The 27933-nt window shown below is 23.0% G+C and overlaps 1 protein-coding gene across 1 annotated transcript in view; it reads left to right on the top strand.

Annotated features, from left to right (window-relative positions):
- Positions 1-16586, top strand: part of LOC129607158 (uncharacterized) — a 79538-nt gene extending 62952 nt beyond the window's left edge. The window contains exons 4-6 of the mRNA XM_055517913.1: positions 15318-15527; positions 15650-15806; positions 15943-16586. Coding sequence (XP_055373888.1) covers positions 15318-15527; positions 15650-15806; positions 15943-16111 — 536 coding nt within the window. The 3' untranslated portion in view covers positions 16112-16586. The remainder of the gene's footprint in view (positions 1-15317; positions 15528-15649; positions 15807-15942) is intronic.
- Positions 16587-27933: the final 11347 nt, after the last annotated feature.

Here is a 27933-nt window from a genome sequence, read left to right as displayed (position 1 = left end):
AATTATTATATAAATTATTATACACATTAAGGATTAAACGTTTATTTTCCAAATAAAAATGTTAAGCCATCTAGAGGAATAAAAATGCTTCAATTACTCCAGTGTTTGAAGAGTAACAGAACACAAAAATTATTTTCACCTGTAAAATACCATTGAGATTTTGGAATTCAATGCTTGTACTACTAGAAAAGTGTCATAATTTGTTAAAATATATTATTTGTTATTAAATTACATTTAATTCGGATTGATTTACTGAAATAATAGAAGGAGACTTTGAATAATTCAAAATTTGATAAAATGCTTCAAACAAATCAAAGTTTTCATGTGAACGTAATAAGTTCTGTACATATAGCAATGATGTTGTACTCGTATTTAATTACCATTCCGAAATTTAACAGTTTACCGATTTCTGGTGAGTTCACCAATTCTTTTCTAATTTAAATCTGATTTAAGAGTAGGATTGGCTACAATATGAATAATTTGTTATTTGTTTGACATTTTACAAATATTATTAAAACTTCGAATAATAAAGCAGTAAATGCGCACATTTTGTGTTTCTTTTGCGTGACCATAAAGCTGTGACGTTCGGACGTATTTCAAAATCAAAACACAAATGAATTATGTAATTAAAAATATTCATAATTTTATGATTACAAAGTATTAATTACACTTCCTCTATATTTTTTTTTCTATAGAGTACATACGTCAAATGTTGCTCCATAACAATGCTTCTTATTCAAATCTAAAAGATTTTCTTAATTAAAAAATTTATTTTGTTTTCAATTCATTTATGTATGTACATATAACTTACTTCCATACAACTTGATATTTATATACAGGTACTTAATTTCTTTTTGCAATCCACTTTAGAAAAAAAAGACTATAAAATTGCAACAATGTTGTCAAATTTGTTCGTTGCCAAATACGTGAATAGATTCTGCAAAAGAAATAAATTGCGGCATTATTCAACATGTAAAATGAAAAATTTTATTAAATGTTAGGGATATAGATGCACATACTTATATATATATATATATATATGTATATGTGTGCAGATTATATTGAACCTATTTAAATTAGACATTGTTTGTTTAATAATTAAAATTTTGAGTGTAGCACTGTAACATGCAGTAGATATAATTTATAATAATTATGACAATAGAGTTCATGTTATTAATTGGAAATATATATACTTACATACATTTGTGCATAAGTTTGTAGGCGCTTAGGCATGCATGTGTATCATAATATAACAATACAAAATGAACATACATATTTGTGTTCAAGTACATACAAACTTATTTGAAGGCTTTTATGCAACATTGTAATTTTAATGGGTGAAATTTCAATCAAAATAAATTTAAAGGAGTTTAAAACAGTTTTGGACATTGGAGAATTTAAAATAGTGTTTGGACACTGAAAATTTATTTTGTAAGGAAAAATTGGATTAGATTTACCAAAGGATTTTGAACATATTAAGAAATATTTTCGTCATATCTTTCCAATTCTTCCCATGTTTTATGAGCATATAATCGCAAATTTACTATTGTTTTATTCTATGCCGCCTAATTTTTATTTAATCGCGATTAACTAAGTTTATTTCGACCTCTTTGGCATAAATGGATTTATTTGACGTTCTTTAATAAACTTTGTATGATGTGTCAAAAATGACATAAACAATTGGCATATGTAGTTATTTTTTGTTTTTGTTTGCATGACATTTAATAAAAATGACATAAACCATGGTGGTAATCGTTAATGTTGACTTGTCTTTAATGACATATACATAACTACGTTTACACGTCATTCTTGTAAAAGGTCCTGCATGCAAGGGTGTAAATAAATACACAAACATGTATGCAAGTACCTACGTATAAATGCATTTTCATTTACTTGAATTTTATATTTAGCATATAAAGAAAAAAAAAATTGCGCATTAAAAAAATTCAGGCGCCACCATAGCGGCTCATTAAAAGTATAGGTAGTTGTTGACGTATTCAAATGTAGATATGTAGATATATATGTATGTGTATAGGATTGTGTGTCAAACAATTTTAAATAAGCACCCAAATAAAAAAAAATTAACGCAAACTAAGTGTACATATGTATGTATATGTATATGTACGAATGTACACGAAGCACATAGAAAAATAAACAATTTCACCTTTCAACTAAATACCAAACCAACTACATAAGTATCCATTCGAATATTTTTCTATTGTTTTTATATTTTTTTGTAATTTTTTTTGTAGTTTGTTTATTTCAATTTGACGTTATTTATGGACTTGTACTGTAAGTTCACATACTTGTTTCTGTATAATGATAGTCACATACATACATATGTACAGGTATAAATTATAAATATGTATATAATTATTTAAAACGAAAAATTTCCTTATTTTCTACATTTATTGTCATTAACCCTTAGCAATAAATTTATACACACCTTTATAAAAGTATAAAGAAGTTGAAATAATATCAATCAAAAATAATTTATCATAATTTTAACAAATATTTATAACTCATACCTATATTAAGGTACATGTGTATTATATATACATATATACATACATATGTTTGAATATTAACGTTTAAGAGAGACGTTCTTTATATTTCAATGAAAAGTTGTATTTGATCAAACCTATTATTTGTAAAAAAAATCTCCGATGTTTTCAACCGACCGCAAGGTGTATTTCCTTGTTTAGCGAAAGTATTATAATTATAAAAAAATACAAAATTATAAACATACTTGTAAAATGTTTATATGTACTTATATTTAGCTCTTAATAGTGGTTTACTTTATGTTATCCAAATTTCTGAAAAGATTTCTCACTTACTTGCGGTAGTTAAGAGACGTGAAATATCAAATTTCAAGAAATTTGCTCCTAAGATATGACGAAAAATGTAAAATAGGTTCCAAGTTCGTTTTCCGGGCGCTGATCTTTTCAAAAAATTTATAGGTTAACTATTTTTAATTTAAATATTAAATTTCAAGGAAATTGGTTGATTATTTTTCTCTACTTGTGCTTCTCTACCATAGAGAAATGCGATTCCGCCGAAATTTTGTGCTATCACATAATCTATCTGTCTGTAATAAAGGCACATTATCCTTTAACAAATAATTTCCTTTAAGCCCAAAACTTCTAAATAATGAAAACTTGCATTTTTTTTTATAATGCATAAAAATAATTGCATAAATTTAGGAGAAATTTGGTAGTGATAACGATAGTATTATCAAAAAATGTTATTGAATTGTTAATATAAGGGCTTATGATTTTCATATTTACATACACACATACTTATTCAAAATTACCCTTGTATTATTGAAAGTATATTATGTAAATGTATTGCGTACTAAGTATGTGTAATAATTTCGTATATTTTTTTTATTTGTTGTTTAACTAATCAACTAAAAGTAGTTGGGTAATTCATGCGAATAACCAATCACTTCTCGATTTGCTATGGAGCACTCAAGCTTACTTACCTACATTCATACGTGCTCGAATCCACATATTAAAACTTTAATAAATATGTACATACATACTTATGTACACATGTAAATAGTACTTACATTTTTTAATAAAAACACATTTACACTCAGAAAAGTTTAATTGCTGTTGTTAGCCTTTTTTTTTTTTGAATTTTGCATTTCTTCTGATTTATACGAAAAAAAATTCTCGCTTCAATTCGAAAATCATTCAAAGTTTTTCAAAACAGCGTGAATTTCGTTTTAATTTATGTGCTAATTTATATATATATGTATATATATATACATATGTATGTATATGTATGTCAGTTTATACAATAATATAAGTGAACATAAGTATGTATGTATGTATGTTTATAAACATGTGAATAGGTTTTATGCAAATTGATGGCGCCTAAATTATTTTTCTTTTCTATTTATAGAAGAGGGTATTTTTATTTCTTTTTTACATTTTTATTATTTTCTTTTTTTTTTGTAGTTTGTTTTCTTTTTGTTTGTTTTAATTTCATTCTTAACGTACATTACGTTACGTTATACGTGGAATGTAGTGTAGGTCTCAAAAAAAAATTAAGAAAACTTTTATTTTTATTAAAACCCAATTTAATTAATTCAATACGCTTTTTTTTGGAAGAAAATAAGATGGAAATGTGTGTTGTTTGTATGTATGATATACTCGTATATGTAAATAATATTTTCCATGATATTGCTGTACACACATACACATTCACATATGTACATACATATTCAACAATAATTTTTGACCGTTAATGGATGTCAAATAATTCTAAATCAGAAATTAAATACAGTAAACCGCTTTCAAATTAATTAATTGTGTACCGACAAGTTGCATGTCAGTTTGTACAAACATTTTTTATAAGCCTGGGTCTGGTTAATATAAGCTTGCACTAAACTATATTCGTATACCTATGTATACATAAGCATATTTTTTCTTCGATCCTCGCAAGGGTTATGTACTTATGTACATACATACATAGTTTTTTGTTTTCGGCAACCCCGATTACTAAATTAAAAATTTTAGGAGCGAAGCTTAAATTTTGTCCATAAATAGAATAAAATCCTTATTTCTAATCCAATCAAATCAAAATTTTCAATAATTAAATTTTTTAATTTTCTTACAAGCGAAATTACAAGCGGGGAAAGAAAATCGAAATAAAAGGAAGCATTGGCTATAGTTTAAATAAATATGTATGTATGTATGTGCACGGACTAATGCTAAGTTTAATGGTGAAGGTCTTATGGCGAAATTAATTTTATTATAAAATCTAATGGCTTTTTTTTATATTTTATCACGAATTATTGATTTTCAGCTTCGTATAAATGAGTATACCAAGCAAAATTTACTCAAATTTTTTTCAAAAACTGAACTGGAATACAGAAAATTCTTTTTCACATATCATGTAGAATTGCAATATCTTTTTCACATATCATGTATAGTTGCATTATATATGTACATACATTCATATATAATGCAACTGTCGGTTTTAACTCTCATCCCATTTTCATAGCTCAAAAATTAGAACTATGAAAAATTATCGAACTCTCCCAACCTCTTTAAAATATTATTTAATATCTGAACTGTTTTTAATTCTCGCATTTTTAAACAATAAAATAAGATAAAAATTTCGATGTACTGGTAAATATGACCCAATACGAATTCTTGTATAAATTTTCTCAAATATCTAATGAAAAAAAATTAACTGAAACAATCTCCATAATTTTCCTCCTTTTTTTTCTCCTAAAATTATAACATATTAAATATTGCATATTAATTACAAAATGTACATACATTATGTACATACAGTTTGTAAGTTTGGTGCAATAATATTATCGAAAAAGCCTGCGATTATAATTAATTTAAGTGTTTATTTTGCTTATCAAATCAGGCATTAATCTTCAAACATTCAAAAATATTAAAAAAAAAAATCTTTAATTATTAAATAATTATCAGTCAGTAAGTGTTATACTTAATTATTAGGAAAATTATTTTTATTTTTCTTTATTTAATATAAAAATATATACGCATACATACATACATATGTATGGTTTATAATGATATAATTAATATGGCGCCAGTGAAAAATTAAGATAGGGTTTTGTTTCATTTCAATTAATATACTAAGTATAAGTACACATGCTTACACACATTAAATTTATATACATATGTAAATTATATGGACTCATTTACCCAAGTCGTAACCTAAATATACATATGTATATATTTTTAGAAATACACATAGATACACCAATAAATAATGTTTAAATATAAACAAATACGATAAAAGGTGTATTAATGAATCTATTGGATTACCTTATCGTAAAATTAATTTGTTGTTATTCTTTTTGTTTTTTTTTTTGAACAAAACGAAACAGAATATTCAAATTATTCTTAAATGTTAGTTTTATAAATTCAATTTCAAAATTTTTTTACAAAGTGGAAAACTGAAATTATAACAATTTCAAGAATATTTTAAATGAACTAAGTCTGTATGTATATACATGAGTATAAAAATAATCTTGTAATATATAAGAAATTAGTTCGCATAGTAACTGCTGTTCACGTTATTGGTATAACAATCTTACATTATGATATTGTACTCCTGCCAATGCTTTTTTTCGAGTACATAGTTTATTTCTATATAGTGCGTTAAACGGTATCTCTTTTGATTTTGAACAAAATTTCATCCGAAATATTAGGTAGTTGTACATCAATGATGAGGAAGTCTGCATATGTATGTATGTAAGTACATATTCGGTATTTTTTTAAAGTTCAAGTGCATTCGTTATGTCAAAATGAAATGGACTTAGTGTAGTATTTAATTTAACCTTGATGGAGACTGATATCATAACAACGTTTTAAAATTTTATTAAATATTTAACAAATATTCGTCATTAGCATCGATTGGAATTGCAAACTGTTATTATTTTGTGTTATTCCACTCGATTAAGTGCATTTTTCTTAATTTTTACTGCAATATCCCCATACAAATACATTTATAATGGCTAGGTAAGCACCTAATACAATAATATTTTATTGATTATTTTTTTATATTTTGACACAATGTTATGACAGTCATTTACACTAATATAAATAATTCAAATATTTCATTTACATTTATAATACAGAAACGCCTCAACATACTTGCTTGAATATTTGAAAATTCAAAATTAAAATTAATTTTTTTTTTTTTAATAAATTTCAACGCATTTTCATTATTTTTTTTTATTTCTTATTTATTATAAAAATTTTTCTTTTAAATATTTTTAATTTAAATATTTTTTATATACATATATTATAATTTTTAAGTAAATTTAAGCATAGCTACAATTGTAGGTCTACAAATAATGTGTTTATCAACTAAATTAAAATAAATTATTTATTAAAAAAAAAAGAAAAGCAAAACTGAATAATAAAATAATTATTCATAGAAAATGATTAATGCGAATATGCAGCTCCTTCATTATTTTAAATACCTATAAATTATCTACTATATTTTGTTTGTACATACTATTATATACAGGTAGTCTCGTATCCAAGTGCACTGTTATATGTCATTGTATAGACCCTAGTGAATAGACGAAATTTTTGTATAAAGACGATGTTCACAACTCAATAAGTTTTGAGTTACAGAAATCTCAGCTAACTTTTCAATACTTTAGGAAATTTTAAGTGCAACTCCATTCCTGCATCAGATAGAGGCGCATTATTAAATATGTGGAAACCTCTGTAACTTGGAACTTGTTGAGTTGTGAACATCGTCTCTTTTTATAAGGAGCTATACAATGGCATATGGCAGTGCACTTAGATAGGAGGCACCCAGTATAAGTAGTACGTATATTTGTGTATTTCTGTGTAGATCCTATAAATTTAATTCCTATAAATAATTTTTTTTTTTAATTATTTTAATAAAATTAACAACAACAATAAAACAACTATACTTGTATTAAAAAAATCAATATGTAAGCTTTTATTTTCTTTATTTTAATTATAAAATTGTTGTTAGAAAAACTAAATGATTTTAATTAAATAAATTATTGTAATGTGGTTTTTAATAAAAAATGCCTAATAAGTTGTAAACTCTTAATCAATATTTAATAAGTAATTATAAGTAAAAAATGCTTATAAAATTTAAAAAAAAATATGGAGGTTTTTAAAAGGTGGAGCGTATAAAAAGTTGCGTATTTCGGGTGCTCTCATTCAAAAACAAGTATTTGAAATTATTTTGACATAAAATATTCGCGATACGCGTTCATTAATGAGCATAGAGCTTACACATACCTACGTATTTTGTATTCTAATATCAAAGATAATATTGCATGTTTGCTAAAAAAATCTATCTTAGAATATTTTTATCCCGTGTCCGTTTTCAGATTTAAAACCATTTGAAGTTTACTAAAATTCTTGGGTTCTGACAGAACTCAGATTCTTTTTTTTTATGTCGTCAAATAACAATTATACGTCAATTTCGATATACTTTTTTGCCTTCTGTAATATTTTTCAGATTTTTTGCTACCTTATTGTTATTTTTATTGCTTTTTTTTGCTTCACAGTTTTAAAAATAAGTGTTTGGTCACTCATGTGATTTATGAGAATATCAAGAAAAAAAATGTTCTACATACAAACAATAAAAAATTATTGGAAAGATTTCAAATCAAATGTTAGATAAGAAAATTAATTTTTATTGTATTCACATACTACGAGTATATATACATAATTAAAATAAAATATATATTTTGTGGAAATAATCTCACCTGCAATTTCCTAAAAATAACCATTTAATCAACGTTTTTATATTTAAATTCTCATACAAAATTAATAAGAGTTCAAAGTATACAGTGTGTGATTTCCTAAATTATCGGCAAATATTTTTGTATATTAAAAATAAAATTTCGATTTCAGTTTCTAGCCTTGATTAAGTATAGCTTTTAAATCAGATTGATATTAGATATACCTTATTTTTCTTGTAACTAATTAAAGAACTATTTGTGTGAGAGTTCAGTACCCTTCTTTCAACTGAAATTAATTAGTTAATAAAGCGTTCTGCATTCAAAGATTTTGAAATTTTAATGCAATGCGCGCTTCTATTATATTCGCTTTACGTTTTAACTTGTGTTTACAACAATAAAAAATATAATGACATCAATAAATTTAGCGAATGAAAAGTGATTTTCAATTTTGGGCCAGGTATAACACTTACAAGTTCAAGAATTAAGAAAGCAAAAACACAAAATAATTTATTAAAAATAAAAAACCAAAAATACAAATAAAAGACAATTTTTGAAATATTTTTTTTTTGGTTTTAAATTTGGGTAACCTTGATTAATTGTGACTTTTTCAGCAATTTATTTTTTTTTTTTTTGCAAAAATAGCGGAAAACAATTAACAATGAAATACACAAAGGCAATTGCATATATTAAATTTGTGTGTGTGTGTGTTGTATAGGTTAATAAAACATAATTGCATTGTGTGTATGTACTAATTTCTAGTTTAAATAATATTATTGTTGCCGGTATGGTCTATGAAGTGTGAAATTTCTAGTGAATTATTTTCATCACCTCGTATAATGTAAAAACTATTTTAGAATAATGGTTGGTTATCGAAATAATATTTTTCATTTTTGTTAATAATTTTCTATTTAAATAAATTATTATTTTTGAATTTTTGGGGTTTTTTTTTTTTGAATATCACAAATCGCAATTTTTCACATCATCACATCATTTTACACATTGCATGTATACTGTTATACATATAAGTATATCGTATAAACTTTGCCTTTTTATAAGTGAAACAAATTTGTTTTTGGTGCGATGAAAATATATGTATGTACGTATGTATGACATAAATATAATCATTTTTAATTTTAGAATAACGTTATATATACATACATATGTAGATACTTATGTAGTATATGTACAATATTGTTTTCTTTTATTTTACAATTTCTAAATTTGTTCTCTTAAATGTACAAAAAGGAATAAATTAATAATTTTAACATATGATATGCTAGTCGGATTATTAAAATGACACATTAATTAATAGTTATGTATTAAGAATTCGATTGTACGGAAATTCCATAAAGCAACAAGGAATTTCAAGAAAGTTTGAGGTCCATAAATCATTTTAATGAAATTTTGAACTACAAATGAACCTTATAAGTGAAGTAGTTTTCATAATTTAAAATAATCGATTTTCGATTAAAAAGTAATTTAAATCCTGCATTCCAAAAGGCTCTTTTTCAACCATTGGTTCGTTTAATACTGCTTTCCAAAATAAAATGTTATTGACCAATTGAATAGTTCAAAACATAATATTAATTTACTAAATCCAACGCTATTACTCGTATTGCAAGAATTTTTGAGTAAGTTGAGAAATCATACATGAAATGTCAAAAATGAAAGCATGAAAAAGAGCAGACAGTATAGAAAAAAATCACTTATAATTTTTAATAATAAAATTAAAAAGTATTTATAATTCAAAAATTATGAGGTAATATTAGTAATTTTAGAATTCAATATTCTTCTTTCAATAATTAAGAAAACGACTGGAAATTAAATATTAATATAATTATGGAGTATATATAAATTAAATTGTTAATTGCTGAATGCACTTTAGTTAAAATAATAAATTAATTTTTCATTTAAATGATTTCATTAAATTTGTTTCGAGAAAGAACTGGTATTGTTTGTCATTTCTAATTTTATTTTTACTTTTTAATAATTAACAATATTTTAACGTTTTAAAGCTTAGTTTTAAAATAAAAAAATTGAATTAAAAATTTTCTAATCAGAAAAATCTTAAAAAAGCAAAATCATTTTTTTTTGCAAATTATTTAACAAAAAAATATTCACAATGATTTTAGAGGCACGAATGAAATTACACGGTTTTCTTTAAACAGATTTTATTTTGGTTGAAAACCACTCTAAGTTTTTAAGCACAATTTGAAACTAGCATGTTTATAAGACGTTAAATTGTGTGTTGTATAAAATTCCATTTCTGTAATATTGCTATTATTATCTATTAACAAATTAAAAAGTAAAACATAAATTCCCACTTTCATCCATTTTATAAATTTTATTCTTAAATTTAGTTTAATACACACATTATAAAAAGATTTTTTGTAAATGTGCATACATGCATATGTATATGTAATTAATTAATTCCAAAATTGATCAATATATTACAAATAGATCAGAAAGGATTGCAACATTTCTAGATATTTGTGTAAATACCGCAATTACTGATTAATTTACTCAATTATTGAATTAATAAGCCAGGAAAATTTTAACACGTGCGGTAAGCTTTTTCTTAAAAAAAAAAATTAAAATAGCATAAATTGTTGCTATGAAAAATTCGCAGCAACATCAGTTTTTTTAAAAACATTATTTTAAGCAACTTTTTAATTTAAGTATGGCAGTATTCCATATTGTAGAAACAACTTAAACTTTGACAATGTATCACGTTCCGTATTGTGTCTTAAAAAAATTTTACAATTTCGATTTGTATAGTATGCGTTTTTGAAACGCAAAGGAAAGCAAATTGTACATCCAAAAAATTCTAGATGGTTTTTGTAAACTTTTGATGATAAGTATTGACAGTATTCGTTAGTTAACATTTAAATTGACATGGCGGTCTTCAATTTTTGACTTTTTCCGTTGATTTTGATGAAGAAATTTTAAGGAGAATGGTGATAATACTCATAATGTCAATTTAAAAATGAAATGTCAACGTCAGCAAAACAAAATTTGTGTTCTGAAAGGAAAACAAAATATCTTTGTTTTTGTTTGATTAAATTTAATCTTAATTGTTGTTCTGTTCCAATTAAATTTTTAAATCGGGATTTTAGTGACAGAAATTTACCCTTCCAATCTTATGTTGCGATTTTTATAACAAAATCATATTATTTATGGCGATATTTATTTCAAAAAGCATATAAGGAATTTTTATACAATTACAAAACTCACAAAACATAAAATTTAATTAAAAGAAATCAGCTCTGATCACCTAAATTAAGAAAACATTCATGGTAGCGCATTTAACTAGAGTATACTGTGTTTCATATATAATAATAATATGTTCAAACATAATATAAATAGTATTTATATATGTACACACATTTATTATCCATATGCAAATTATATAATTATTATTTTACATGTGCATGTATGAGTGTGTATTAATAAAATATTTTAAATTAATTTTGTTTTCTCTTTATTATTATAATTATAAATTTCAAAAACCATTAATGGAATTGGCGACAAATTATTATAAACTAATTTTGTCGTCATTAAATGTAAAAACAAATTTCAAAGAGAGAGAGAGAGAGAAATTGAGAGAGATATTAAATATAAAATAATATGTATACGATACGAATACGATGCGAAAGCGATGCGATGACCGATGAAAATAACAAAAAAATTCAAAAATTTAAAATTAAATTATTTTTTATAAAATGTGCTTTTGAATTGAAATTGTTTTTCAAGCTTCTTTTCTTATTCGGGTTATATTTCAACAATTTTTGTATGTGCGAAAAATTAAATACACAAATATTTATATATACATTCAGAGTAATAAATAAAGCTGTATCTGGAAAGCTTGTTTATTAATTCTTGCTTATAACTTTACTTAATTAGTTAGGCGCCATTGATAAAATTTTTATTATCGATGGCACTAAGATAAATGTTTGTCTATTTGGTTTTAATTTTTTTTTGTTCCAAATATTATTATAACCGGAGTAGATATCTAAATATGTAGGTATGAATATACATATGTACATGCACATTGGGATTTTTAGATATGGGTAAATGTATTTGCTTACTGAAATTTTATCTTAAAAAAAAATTTTAATCATTAATATAAAATTTATTATTATATAATATTTTAGAATTTTTCCTTATTTTGAATAACTGGTTGTTATAATTTAAATAAATATGGTTAACAAATTAGAAAAAAAAATGTATATCAAAGACAAATTTATCATTATTAATGAATATTATAAAATTAATTGGAATATTTTAATTTTAACACTTAAAGAGCAGAAATTCTTTTTTGTGTTTTGCAATTTTACAGAAAATCAATTGTGTTCCGAAAATCATTTGAGTTATTCAATAGCATAATTTTAATTAGTGAATAACTATATTCAAACCCTTCCGAAACGCAGTATAAAAAGTTTTAATACAGTTTAAATACCGTCTAAATACAGTTTTAACGTACAACATCGAAAAGCTTTTAAAAAAAAACATCGAAAAGCTTGTAAAACATTTTTGCCATACATTTTTTGATAATATGCAATGTCAAGAGCTCTTAATTTACATTTTGGAATATGATACATTGTAAATTTTACGTTTTCACTGCGTTTTGGAAGTCATAGTATCTATTACTCCTGCAAAAAAAAAAAAAAATTATTGAGTTTATTATTTTCAATTCAAACTTTATAGCTTTGAGTCTAATATTGAACCATTAATACAAATGTTACAATTTTTAAATATCATTGACCTTACAAAAATCTGCAAAGTCCAAAGTTCAATGTATTCAGTTTGTTATGCGTATATTATATGTGAAAAGCAGCACAAAACAGAATTTTTATTGGATAGTCGAATTTGAAAATGACTGTAAATATAAAAAATTAATGACAGCAAATGTCAAAATATCATTTTCGAACTTCACGAACTTGTAGTGAATATACAATATTAGTTAATGAAATGCATATTACAATGTGTAGATTTTTGTCAAATGTAGTGTTTTAGTTCTGACGCATATCTGCACAATTGAAATTACAGTATATTATATACATTTAATTAGTATATTATAATTATAGAAAATAAATGAACAAAATACTTTAACACCTTTAATTTATGTGTATATGTATGTATAAATAAAAATTTAATTAAAAACTGTATACAATTAAATTGTACTTTTCCATTTTAAAAATGGAAAGGAATGTTTACTTAATAGTTTATCCGCTTATTTATCTATGAATTTACATTCATATTAGTGCAGTACTTTTAATGGTACACGTACATACACACATACTTATGTAAATGTATCTTCATTACTGTTTATTAGATACGTGATCTTTTAATTTTTTCTCTTCTATACCCTTATAATTCGTTTTTTGGTTTGCAAAAATTTTTTGTAACTTGAAACATTATTTTAAATTGCTAATCTAAACAAAAAAATTAAAAAGAGTAAGATAATTACAGCAAAATAAAAAGAAAATTTAATTTTTTTTTTGGGTTTTCAAAATGTTTACCCTACCCGTCGCCAGTCGCTATTCCTATCGCCTTGAAATTGTATATAAAAAAGAAACATTTATGTAGCGCCCATATGTAAATAGTTTTGAAAAAAAAAAAAATAAAAATCGAATAAATAAATAAACAAAAATATTTTGGCGCCAGACTGTAAAAAACAATAATGCAAAGTTTTTTTTTTTAACATTTAAATAAAATTTAATAATCATAAATAGAAAGAAAATTTTAATACCACTATAGCACAAACCAAAAAAACAAATATATAGAAATAAAATTTGATTTAGTCACACTTGGCAATAAAAGAAAATTAAATAGATATATTGTGCGTTTCTATATTGAGAAGGGAAATTTGAGTTAGAATATTATAAGAATACAATTTATGAAATTTATATTTAGTATAACAGTTGATTTTCAATTAATTTTTAACCTTAGTGTACACATTAGATATGTATGTATGTATGTAAAGCGTAACTTCAAAAATACAGTAACACTTCATTGCTTCAGTTCATTCAACAACTCATAAATTAATTTGTATAGTAATTGCATATTACAGTAGAACAAAGATATAAGTATGTACACTGATTTTTTTACGAAAATTCGTTGCATTTAACAGAACTTTTCATTTATAAAGAGTTCGCATATATCCAATTAATGCGCACTTATCCCAAACATGTAAAATGTATTTGAAACTTTTTGTGTTGATTCAAATTTTGTTTTCTAATACAATGAGACGCTCAGCGCATTAGTTTACTACTTGGAAAATTGACATTTCGAGTAAATAGCAACTGAAATGTTATATATTTAATTTTTAAGAAAATTTTTAAAAGGCAAATATTAACTTATGTCAAAATAGAAGTTGGATAGGCCACTAACGCGCGACCACCTAATGTGTACATAATGAAAATTAACTGATACATAATTTGACATCTAAAAACTTGTTAGTTCACAATATGCCATGTTGACATAAAAATTTTCAGGGATGTCAGAAGTAGAAAAATTTAATGAAAGAAAAATTTTGTTTTATCTAACAAAATTTTTTATACATATTAATATGCAAATTTTTGTGAGATTTTCATTTTGTGGCTTTGAAAATAATTACTTTTAGCAGAGTTTTGCATCTGTCCGCATGGCATGTAAACGTGAAAATTTACATGTGAAGTGTACATAAAAAAATGAGGCCTGTGATTTTTTTTACAATTTTTAAGGCAGAAATACCTTTTCACTATTGAAAATTTACTTAAAATAGTGTGGACTATTTTAGTGCTATGAAATGACTTTGACTTCCAAACTTCAGTAATACGCTATTAATACATATTTGAGTTTACGAATTTTAATTGCTGAGCTATGTACTTTTAATTGAAGCTACTTTACTTTTCTTACCAAAATGAAATTCAACTGGTACTCTTTATAATGCAAAAATGAAATTGCAAGCAAAATTATATAGGAATTTTTATTTCCAATTTTTCCCAATATTGAATACACTACTTTAAATTATTTAATAAATTTTTGTTTCAATTATAATTAAATATTTTAATTTTATATGTTTTTTAATTCCTAATTTTAGATACATCAATTATATCATCAAGTTGGTGTAAAGTAGCATATTGGGAAATTAAACAGCGTGTTGGAGGTCTTTTTCCAGTTGAAAATTCTTCTGTAAATATATTTTTCGATCAGTACCGTGGCGATGGTATGTGCTTAAAAACTTTGGTCGAACAAAGAAAAACGGCAACACCACAGCAGGTGCTAAAAGTACGGCAAAAAATAGGTTTAGGTAAGTGAAATTTTACTTATGTAATAATCCAGTTTCATAGTTTAATATATTCATTTTTCATTTGTATTTTATATTAGTTTATGTTTATAGCACATTATTCATTATATATATATATATTATAGGTGTAACTCTTAGCCAAGAGTCTGATGGAGTTTGGTTATACAATCGTTCATCGTCTCCAGTTTTTGTACATTCGCCAACATTAAATCCAAGTGATTATTTTTTCCATGTGACAAAAGTGCCACCAGATTATTGCCTGAAAGCCTATGATAATTTTAAGTAAGTATATTCGTATATAATTATTATAAATGTTTACTTATAATTTAAAAAAAAAATCAAATTTATGTTTATTTATACAATACTTTTCTTTTTCAATATACTTATCCATTTGTGTTTGTTTGTTTAATAATTTTAGGGCTAAAACACAAAATATTAAGTGGCCATCACAAATAGCTGGAGCTCAAACCGGACCAATTGATAGATTCAGTATGAGAATTAGTTTTGCAAAAGGCTGGGGACCAAATTACACCCGTCAAGATGTAACCGCTTGTCCATGTTGGTTAGAAGTATTATTGTGTCGGTGACAATATCTAACCACAGCTACAATTTATTTACTAAATTTAGTCTGATTTAAATATACATACAATATATATAATATAAAAATATTATGTGAAGAATTTTTGATAATATATAATGTAAATAATATAAAAGAAATTATGTTAAATAATATTAAGTATATAGGAAAAGCACAGATAATAAGTCAGGAAAATATTATAAAAAAAATTTTTGTATTAATGTGAGAATCCATAAATTGTTGTAAAAAATTTAATAAACAAGAAAATTATTTAATTATTTTTTTTCAAATTGCTGGTTGAGAAATTTTGAACAATTTTTTTTTTTATAATGTATAACATGTCAATATGGGGTTATATAATATTTAAAATAAAAAACTATAATAATGCTTAGTATAAAATGTAAATATTATTAGAACTTTCGAAAATTGATTATTTAAAAAAGAAGAAAACAGAAAGCAATATCATAATTTTTTTTATTATTTGATATTTATTAAAAAAAAAGAATTAGATTTTTTTTCGAAATTTTTAAAAAAATATTGGAAGTATTAAAATATTAGACAAAATCTTATATAACAAAATGTACTGGAATAAAAATAATATAAAAAATATGTATATAACAATACTTAACATTAAAATACTATATTTTTAATTTTGAATTCAAAATTGAGCAAGAAAAACGTGTAACAAATCCATAATTTTTTGAATTAGTACAAATTTTTTAATATATATAATTACTTTATTTGATTATTTTATATTATAAAAATCTGTGTTAATAGAACTATAAAAAAAAACATACATAAAACACTTTAGAAATTTTGAAAGCTATATAATTTATTAAAAGATTTTAATATAGCAAAATAGTAATAAATGATTGTAGTATTTTAAAAATGTTTAAAAAAATAATTTTTGTTTTGTTAACTTGTTTGAAATATTTGATTTTTTTCCTAACATTTATGTTTAATTTTATGTATTGAAGCGATTTGATTAAATATTTCATAATTTTTATTTTCATTCAAATAATATTTGCCATATAATGTACATGATTAATTAGTTCTTTTTATATTTATTCTATGATTAATTAGTTCTTTTTACATAACAGTAATATAACTATTTTCACACAAATTTAAAATTTTCAAAACCCATTTATTTTTATATTCTTCAAATTTAAATTATCATCCATATTCTGTTAGTCGCAATACTTGACGTGATGGAGATTGTTATTCAAAAATATTGTAATTTTCTGAAAAAAATCAATTCTATACTGAAAAACAAAATTATTTTAAATAGTATCCCATCACCCCAAGTGATGCGACTGACAGAATATTGATGTATATTTCTTATAACAAAACTTCTTTATTTCATTGCATTGTCATTTTATGAAGAAGCTCACTTCCATTTCCTGTGTGAAATTTATAGTAGAGTTTGATTGTTCGACATTATAAATTTTGCAAATTTATATCGAAATTTTATACATTTTTTTAATCGATATTATTATTTAATGCAATTTTTTCATATATTGAAAAAAAATTTGCTAAATATTAATTTGAAAAATAATAAATATATATTATATATAAATTCATTTATTCATTCAATTGCAATTCTCATTTATTCTTAAAAAAATTCCAAACCTACTTCTTTTCTTTTACTAAATTAAAAATTGTACATATCAAATTAAGTTTTATACCAATTTGATTGATATTTCATTTCCATTTCTGTGCTCATTAATTAATTTCAATTTTGTTGTTTACAAATTAATCAAATTAACTAAAAACTGAAATCATATAAATTTTGGCAAATTAAATATTTAAAATAAAAAGTAAAATAATTGTTTCTACAAAATTAAATGTAAAACAAATGGCATATAATGTAAAAAATTGATGAAAATATTTAAAACAATCTAAATTATGAATTGTTTTTAACCAATTAGAAGTATATTTTAAAATTAACTTTTCATAAAAGTTTAGTTCATATTTGCGTTTTAAGATTAAAAAATTGTGTTTTTGTAATTTCACATAAAGTTTCGTGCATTTTTTTTTTAATATACTTTAAGAATTCTGTTAATGAACCTGAACATTTTCAATTTAACATAATTTATTTATTCACATATAATATGAAAAACAACAATAAAAACTTTAAAATTATGTTTTATAAAGTTGTAATATAAACTAAATGTAAAATGCGCATTAAATTCTTTTGCATCTTAATCGATATTGCAGTTAATAAAAGTATTGTAACTTTGCCAATAGACGTCTAGATTTGTAATGTAAGCAATAATGCAAAAAAAACAAATGTCGCCGTTATAAATGATGTCAATTGCCGATAATTTTATAAAAATTTTTTTGTCATTTTCAATTGCTGATTTTGTTTTTTATGCAAAATTGAAAATTTTGAAGATGTTAAATAATTTTATTTATTGACATTTAGTTCTAGAAATAATTTGTTACTAAAACACTAGTCAGTATCAAAAATAATTTGTTATTTATCATTAATTGTTGATTCATGGTTGGTGATCGTCAGATGCGTAATTGTTGTCAACAGGCAGTTGACATTATTGATTACATCATTATAGGACAAAAAATATTTTTTTATTTAAAAATAAATAAATTTTAAATTTATGATTTATATTTTAATGCAAGACTCAATGTACGGGTATAACAGAATTTACTTTAAAATTTTGCAAATATGAACTACAAACTTTTTTTTTATTAAATTTTAATTAAAAATGTTTTCTTTAAAATAATATTTTTGTTTATTTATTTTCTTTTGTTTATTAAAAACATTTTTAAATAAATACCAATGATTAAATACTCAATTTTGATATTTCAATATTTTTGTATAAAAAATTAATGTTAGGTTTGCATAAATAAATTGTGAAATAAACAAAAAATAAAATATATATATATATATGTATATATATATATGTATATATATATATGTATATATATATATATATGGCAAGGCTTGTCAATATTATTAAATAATAATCGCAGCATAATTGCCTCTTTTTATATAAATACATAAATCCTTTTTCAAGGATATGCTTTATTTAATATAAGATAATGATGACTATATACGCAAAAAAAAACTATATACATAAAGAAATACATATATTTTTTCAAAAAATTAAAAAAAACCCTGAAATTACAAAAAAAATAATAATATATACATCTATATATATATAAAAATTTGTATAAAAAACTTGAACAAAAGTCGACATTAAATACTGTTCACACAAATTAGTATTAAAAAAAAAATTTTATTTAAACAAAAATTTTAAAAATTAAAATCATAATTTTCATACAGAATATTTTTATAATTAAAATATAAAAACAAATAAAATTTTTATTTATAAAAGCAATATTGGTAATAATCTAAAAAATACACTTTTAACTTTAACTAAGTAACTCAATTTATTTTTAAAATAATTAGAAATTAAAACGCAAATTGAATATATTGTAACATATTTATTTGTAGGGGGGTTTTCGTTAATTCAGCTCTAGAATATAGTTCCAACTTGTAGAATGTTTAAAAATCGTACGCTGCACAAATGTTCTAATGTAGGATCTGTAGTTCAGCGTGCATAAACAAAAACCCCCATTTCATTGTTTGGCAGCTAAAAGAAGTCATTAAATTTTCATTTTTAATAAAATGATTGAAATTATTTTTTTGTAACATACAAAACTAAATTGCATTACTATTTTTTAATATATTCTGTATGAATAAAATCAAAATTTTGGGAAAAAAAAAATATAAAATCATAATAAATGTTTTATATAAAATAAAAATTAAGTTTTAAAAAAAAAATTATCGAAAGCAAAAAAAAATTTCAAAAAATTATTCTTTTTTTTTTACAAAATTTTAAATAAGTTTATTTTTAATATCGGAAAGAAAATACAAATAAACAATGATAATTTATATACACAATGTTACGTATATAATATAAAATAATAACTAAGTTAAAAACAAAAAAAAATTCAACAAAAACCTGTATAAAGTATCGTAACTATGTAATATATAAAATATAGAAAATATATGTAAGTATATATATAATGTACATTTAATGAAAATAATTATTTAAAATTAATCAAAATCGTATATATATATATATGAAAGAAATTACAAACAAAAACCGAGTAAGAAAAAAAAAATTTGTATAAGCAAAAGCAATTGTTTATATTTTGTTAAAAATAATTAGATAAAAAATTAAAAAAAAAATTATTTAAATTAAAAATTTCAATATTAAAAAAAAAATTTACTTTGTTTCATTCAGTTTTTATAGCCTACAGCTCTCTTTTTCATTCAAACATTTTGATAAAATTGAAATATTAATATGAAATCCTTTTATAACAATTAAATTTGAAGCGGTTTGAAAGCGGTTCGTTTCCGATAATTCAGATATGTACTTAAAGTTTTAACTTAAATCTTAAACATCTTTTTGAATCAGGTATAAAATTAGTATTTAACATAGGGCGAACTTTTTTTAGGTGAAATTAAAATATTTTCGACATCCTACGATAGTCGACCGCGCTTCTTTTGTAAAAAAGATTTAAGCTGCATTTGAAGATTTTGTAGTTTTAATTTATAGGATAAGTTTTATATTAGGATCAAAATTTAAACTGAAATTTCGAAAACCTCCAAATTCTGTTAAAAAATTTTACCAATTTATGTATTTCTTATTGATTTGCTGGTTTACTCCGATGTGTAATTTTTAATAATTGAATTTGATTTTAAATTAAATTTACTACATATATTAACAGAACAGTATACTCAAGTTTTCAAACATAAATTAAATATTTTATCGCGGCATGATGATCGATGACGAAATATATATACTATTAGAAATGAGTATGAACTTAAAAAATGGACCTTAAACAATTTATTCTATACAAACATTTGCAAAATCTTCACAAAAATTTACAATTAAAAGCATAAAGAAAAGCCTATATAAAAAAAAAATAAAAAAGTGCATTTTTTTTTAATTTAAAAAAAAAATTATTAAATTGGAGAGTATTTACTAGTTAATTCCAAGAACTTATGTAAGCACGATTGTGATGATTACCTTAGTTTCTTGTATTATAATCTTGAAATGTACTATTAAATTGTTCTTTTTATGAACATACCTATGAGCGATCATGTTATGTGAACACAAAACTATTTGTATTGACTATAGTCTGTTATATAAATACAATATATGTACATTTTGATATAAAATTAAAAAATAAGTAATGTTAATACATAATATACCAAAATAATGAGTAATACATAGTTACAAGTGTGATATTATTTGAAAAATAAGTCAAATTAGCTTATATATGTGCGAGTCTACTGGATACTACTCGGAATTATAATGTATGTGTGATAAGTATATAATAAGCTCAAATTTAAAGAAAACCCAAAAGGACACCAGTGCACTTATACCTTCTAAAACATAATAATATGGTACTGAAATTTCGAAAGTTTACGTGACAGCTTTTACCGTTTTTAAATAATTGTATATTTTTTTAATGATATGTCCTTCAGTGTGAACATGTCAATACAAATTATTGTAAATTTTTCGAAAATTTCATAAAATGCATTTTATATAAATATGATAAGGTGCAAGGAACAGAAAAATATAGACTAAATACTTTCGATAATATCAGTTTGCGAGTTATCGACAACTGAAGGATGGACAAAGAAATTAAAATTTGTAAATCTACTTTTAAAACAAACTAATATTAAAAATTGGTTTTAATTAAAAATTAATTTGTAATTAATTTCTACCAAAGCAAAAAAAGAAAACCCGCTCTGGTATGCTTTTTTTTGTAATGTTTTAAGCAATTAAATTTGGCATTTTAATTGCAATTACAAACTATAATTATTTTTTTTTTCTTTTAATTTATACACACTTATTCGTAGGTTAAATATTAAATTTAATTAAGCTAAACCTTTAAAAAAATGCCGTTAAACTTGATATAGTAAATCAAAGGTAGCAATTTAATTATCTTAAAATAAATTTGGATCAAACTGATGGTTTGTAAAGCAGTACTTTTCCTTTGATTTTTTATTGATATATTTTATTAAATTTATCAATACCGTATTATGAAAAGTTAATTATTGTATACTTTGCGGAAAAATAACTTACTTTCAACAAAGTTTTCGGGAAAACGGGAAACCGAAATTTTAAATTTCGTTAATATGCCCTAACGATATTAACCAATGATTCATTTCTGAAAAACTGTTAAAACCTTGGAGTTCTACAATGTGTTGCCTAAGGAAAAAGTAATGTCGAAGCTTTATAGAAATTTGGTTTGAAATAATGATTAATTTCAGCGTCTTTTTGTCATAGCAAGGTTTTCGGAATTACAACAAGATATCAATGAATGGTAGCTTTAAAACTTCGATAGTACCATAACTTCTAATAGAGGTTTTCTTCTAATAGAGGTAAGTTCAAATTTTCTTGTCTCGCGAAGATTTAAAGATTGATGGATGGACTGAGTTAAACTAATTAGCACTATTTTTTTTTTTTTTTGAGTTTGAAAAAAGCTAAAAAGGAATGCATTTATATATACATATGTATAGGAAGTTTGCTCAAGCGTCACAGTAATAAAATTCATTAAAACCACAATTTCAAAATGTAATGTGGAAAAGTTACGTGTAATCAAAAATTAACACAGTTGTATGTACCTTGCAAGGTAGTTAAAATATTACTTTATTTTTACTATGTCTATAGAGCAGATTAATTTTAATATTCATAAATTTTTTTTTTTATTTTTCTCAACCTTATGTTCATTATTCATTTTATTTCCTTGTTTACTATTTATATTTAATATATGTATGTCGAAATGTGCAAGTGAGATAATAAATGAGTGGAAAAATAATTATTACGTTTTTTATTGATTATTTTCTTGAATGTTTTTATAAAAAGAAAATGTTATTGAAATTTTCAAGTTTAGGTATCCTACTATCTTGAATTTTACTTGTTCATCTATCATTCACAGGCATTACTGGGTTTATTTTTGTGCAACACATGTAAATGTGTATAGCCTTAGACTAAATAAAAATAGTAAAATCCAAATTAATCCAACTAATCTTGTTTTTTATAATTATCCTTATTTTATGCAAACACTTAAAATAACCCAAATATTTCACTTAGTCTAGGTTGCCTAGATAATTTTACTGAATTTGTTTTTATATTATTTCGAACAGAGAATCATGTCGTTTACTCAATTTTGCATAAAATAAGTTGAATACGAATGCATATAACAGCTTTGAAATTCATAGATTATTCGCAATATTGCTGTGAAAATTTTCTAATTTTTAATATCAAAATTTTAAGGATCTACCTAATGGGCGCGTAGTGCTTGAGTCAAAATGTGCTCATTCCAGAACATTTTAAATGAAGTGATCTAAATCAGTTATACGCCTACGTATATTAACAGTAGCATAGGTAAATTTTTTTTGTTATTTATTAATGTCAATTTGATCTGCTTATTGTCAATTCTCATATGTAAAGCGCCTTCAGGAAAACGCTCCATAGGTGCTAAACAAGATGATTTAAAACCTTACCTGATTTCTTTAAAAGATTAATATACATATACTTGTATCGATTTTATAGCAACTAAGTATAAATTACGCATGGTGTGCCTTATTTACTCGTACATATGAGTGCAATAATTATTTTCTAAAAAGTTCGATCAATTTTAATTTTGTGCTATATCAGCTAACCAAAATGAAGAATATTTCGACTTCAAAAATATTAATTGAAAAAGCTGATATTTTTTCTGAAATTGTAAAAATTTTTTAATATTATATTAAAAGATCTCTCAAACCATTATTACCAGCGTCAAATTGAATTTCTATTTGTTCAAAATTGACTAGAGGTGTCGAATTTTATTTACTGATTAAAATATTACTTAATCCATTTTTTATTAAAAATTTCCAGCTAATTCACAAAATATAATTTAATTTATTCTTTGAATTTTTTTTTCAAGTAAAAAAATTCTCGAAAATTCACAAATTATTTGAAAAAATTCCATTGAAAAGAAAAAAGAAACGCATGAAGTGGTAGTAATTTCATTATTATGTAACTTGAGAGTTTTTCTCTGAAATCTTTCATACTTTTCTTTTTAAAAGAAAAATTTGAACTAAAATTATTTTCAAAGATTTTGTTACACAGATTTGTTCCTCAATAAACTTTTTAAGAATATATTTTCGCCTTAATTTGTACGCATTTTTATCTAAAACTTACAATCAACCAAATAAAACTAATTACAGAATCTTAATTTTAATTATCAAAAAATTTTTAATATACAAATATGTGCGTGTATGTAAAATATTTAATTATAGATATTATACACTGTTGGAAATAAAATAAATTTGTATAATAAATTGTTTAAAAAATTTCGTATTGAGAAGTTTCTAATATAAAAATACCCTCTCAATATTAATGATTTACCTAACATGTACTTACATAAGTTGAATTTATATTGAAATTTTATAAAACAATTATTGTATTAAATTAGTAACTTAAAATAAAAGGCATGAAAAAGAGCTTTGGTAAGTCATTTGGAAACGATCATTTTTACAAATTGTTATTCAATTTGAATTTTTTCTCTAAAATAACGTTGAATTCATAGAACATAATCGAAGACTAATAAAACTTGAATATTAAATTATTTATAATACGAAAAAAAATAGAATAAGAAAAAATGAATGTTTCTTAATATATTTGAAATGTTCGATGATTTTGTGATATCACTGTTTATATATATGCATACTATATCACATGTAATTTTTTTTTCAATTTTGGCTCATATATTTTACTAGCGTATGTATACACAGAAAAAATTTTTGCTTAATTTATAAAAGTTTACATAGGTAAAAATTTTTTATTAAATTTCGCAAATTTTAGTTTAGTAGTATAGGCCCTGAAATTTTAAAACTTAGATCCCCTTCTCAAATTCTCTCGAATTTTATAAAATTTGAAGTTTCGTCACCATATATTTCTCAAACTGCACGATTTTCTAAATTTCTATTAATACAGAAAGTTAATGGTAAATGCCATCCCTTAAAAAAAATTAATTATTTTTTTTAATTCGCGTAAATAACCCTTAAATTCATCATTATGTTAATGTCGCTATAAATTTTTTATTTTTATTTTTTTTTGTTTCATCCTAAATGTATGCAATCATTAAAAATACTTTGATATATGAATTAAAGTATGTATAATTTAAAATATAACATATAGTATTTAAAAGCAGTATTTTGACTTGGTCAAACGCTACTTTTCAAACTATTGGTTCGACCCAACTTTATTTTGCATTCTTACAAATACATAATATATTTTGTGTGAGTTCGGGGCATAAAAATATAATAATGTGTGAGTTCCCGTTATTATTAGCATTTAGTCGCCCAAAAATTTATATGAATTAAAAATTTTTCAAACAATTATTAATTTTTTATTAATAATTATTTAAATAAAAATATTTCAAGAAATAATATTCATTTGATAATTATTTGCAATAATATTTTTACTCATTATACTTATGCTTGTAAAAATTTTTTACAGATACAATTTTTTTTTCTGTGTAAAATATTTGTAAAAAGTAAACATAATAACATAATTATTAAATTTTCATTTATTCATTACTCTATATCCGATTCAAACGAATTCAAAATTTTAAAGAAAATTTTAAAATTTTATTTCAAATTATTTTATATTGCTCTCTTATTACAAATATTCGCATTTCTAATTTAAAAATTGATAAAAATTTTTGATAGCAATATTAAAGCGAACAACATACTAGAAATACCATATTTCTATTTGTGTATAATTACATCTTATATAAAACAATAAATTCGAATCAAACTAATGGTTTACAAAGTAGCACATTTCCATAGTCTAAAAATTTCTTTTTAACAAATAAGGTTTTATTTATTTATTTATTTACATTGTACATATATTATTCTTTTAGGATGGGATAGTGATTTCGCTATTTTACCCGCCAATTGAGAAAAAAATTAATAACTAGGTGGAAGGTAAGTAAAATTAAAAGTTCAGCTTTATATCTTAAAGGATATGTTAAAGTTTTCTAAACACCCGAACAATCAGACGGATTAAAGCTAATAAATAGATTTTTTTTTTATAATTTTTGTTAAAAATTCAAACATAAAAGAATGTTGCGTGCTTTCTTTTAGTTGAAAAACATATTTTGCATTTTTGAAATTATCAATACATAAGTATTAAGTTCATGATGTGCGATGGAAAGCTTTTAACTTTGCAAAGAAAAAACAAAAAAATGATAATAAAAATATTAAACTTTTTTATTTTCCTTTAAGAAATTAAAATGAAGATTGGTGGTAGAAAACAATTTATTGGTAATATAGGAGGAAACTTCAAATCTTTCCGCATTTATGATTAAATTACGTACAATTATTATAGTCAATTTCCACTTTTTCAGTTCCAATCTTTATTCAATGAACATTTGTTAGCTGCGGTTAAAAAAAGAAAAAAATTATTATTTAAAGTAAAAAAAATGTGTTCAAAAGTAAATATAAAAAATAATAATAAAAGTGAATTTCAATAAATGCAAATGAATATTGTGAATAATACAAGAAACGTGCGTTTCAAAATTAATTACAAATTTAGAGTTGCAAAAAACAAAACAAAAATAATTTTTGATAAATAAATTGCATTTTAAAAAAAAAAAAAATACTTTGTTATTGAAAAATATTGAAAATTTAAATTAAAAGAATGGCTACGAAAATTGTACTTAAAACTGTTCTATACCAAACATTAATTTTTTATTTAATTAAGAATAAAGTAATAGGTAATAAATTGATTTTTTATACATAAAGAACCAAAATTATTTTTGAAATTTGAAGTAATTTTAAAGGAAAATTTTTTAATAACCTTTCCAATTCAATACGAAAGTAAAACAAAACAAGAAAGAACAAGAAAGTCAAAAAATAAAATTTGCCCTTAAAAAAGGTTAAAATTGTTGTTACCAAAATTATGATTAAAAATTTTAAATAACTTTAAAAATTAAATTTTATTAGTTTATTAATTACCATTAATAAATTTTACTAAAATAATATATTTATTCTTTGAAGCAAAACATGATGGACGAAATGTAGATCATCTTTATGCACGTTCCGACATAAATTATTATAAATCAAATATGAATATTAGAAATGATATTAGAAGAGCTTTCCAACCTATGCATATTAAAGAGGATTTTCTCAATCATATGGTTGATTTAATGTGTAAAAGAATACCAGATGATCCAATCTATATATTTAGAATGCCAATGCCTGATAATAAATATAAAAATTTAATAATGCATCGTAGTGATTTTGAAATTCCAATATATCCAAATTTAAGTGAAACTCATATACAATTGGCAAAATTATCTAAAAGAATTGATTTACAAATAATGCCAAAACCGCCAAAAGAAGGTTTAAATTGGTTTCAACAGTATCCATATTATGTTGATGAGATTACAGAGAATTCAATTCCCGATGAAGAGTTACAAGATGAAATTGTTAAAACAAATGCCGTTACAGAAGCAAATTTTATAAATTATGTTTTAAAAGTTAACGATAAAGGTAAAAAATATTTTGGAAAAGAAATAAAATATTTTGGCATTAATTATTACAATACGAATTTTGGTTCCGGAGAATATAAAATTAAAACAACGACACAAGATAAACTTTTCAAAAATAAATATGGTGAACCAAAAATAAAATTAATGGAGAATTATTTAAATAATCCAAAAATTGACTGGGAGGAATTTAGAATGACACAAAATATTTATCAAAATCCTTATGAATTCAGGTATTAAAACTAA

This window comes from Condylostylus longicornis, unplaced genomic scaffold (genome assembly GCF_029603195.1).
Source record: "Condylostylus longicornis isolate FDR11 unplaced genomic scaffold, ASM2960319v2 ptg000026l, whole genome shotgun sequence".
Classification (NCBI taxonomy): domain Eukaryota; kingdom Metazoa; phylum Arthropoda; class Insecta; order Diptera; family Dolichopodidae; genus Condylostylus; species Condylostylus longicornis.
The sequence above is the reverse complement of the archived record's forward strand: the minus strand, read 5'-3'. Positions and strand labels throughout refer to the sequence as shown.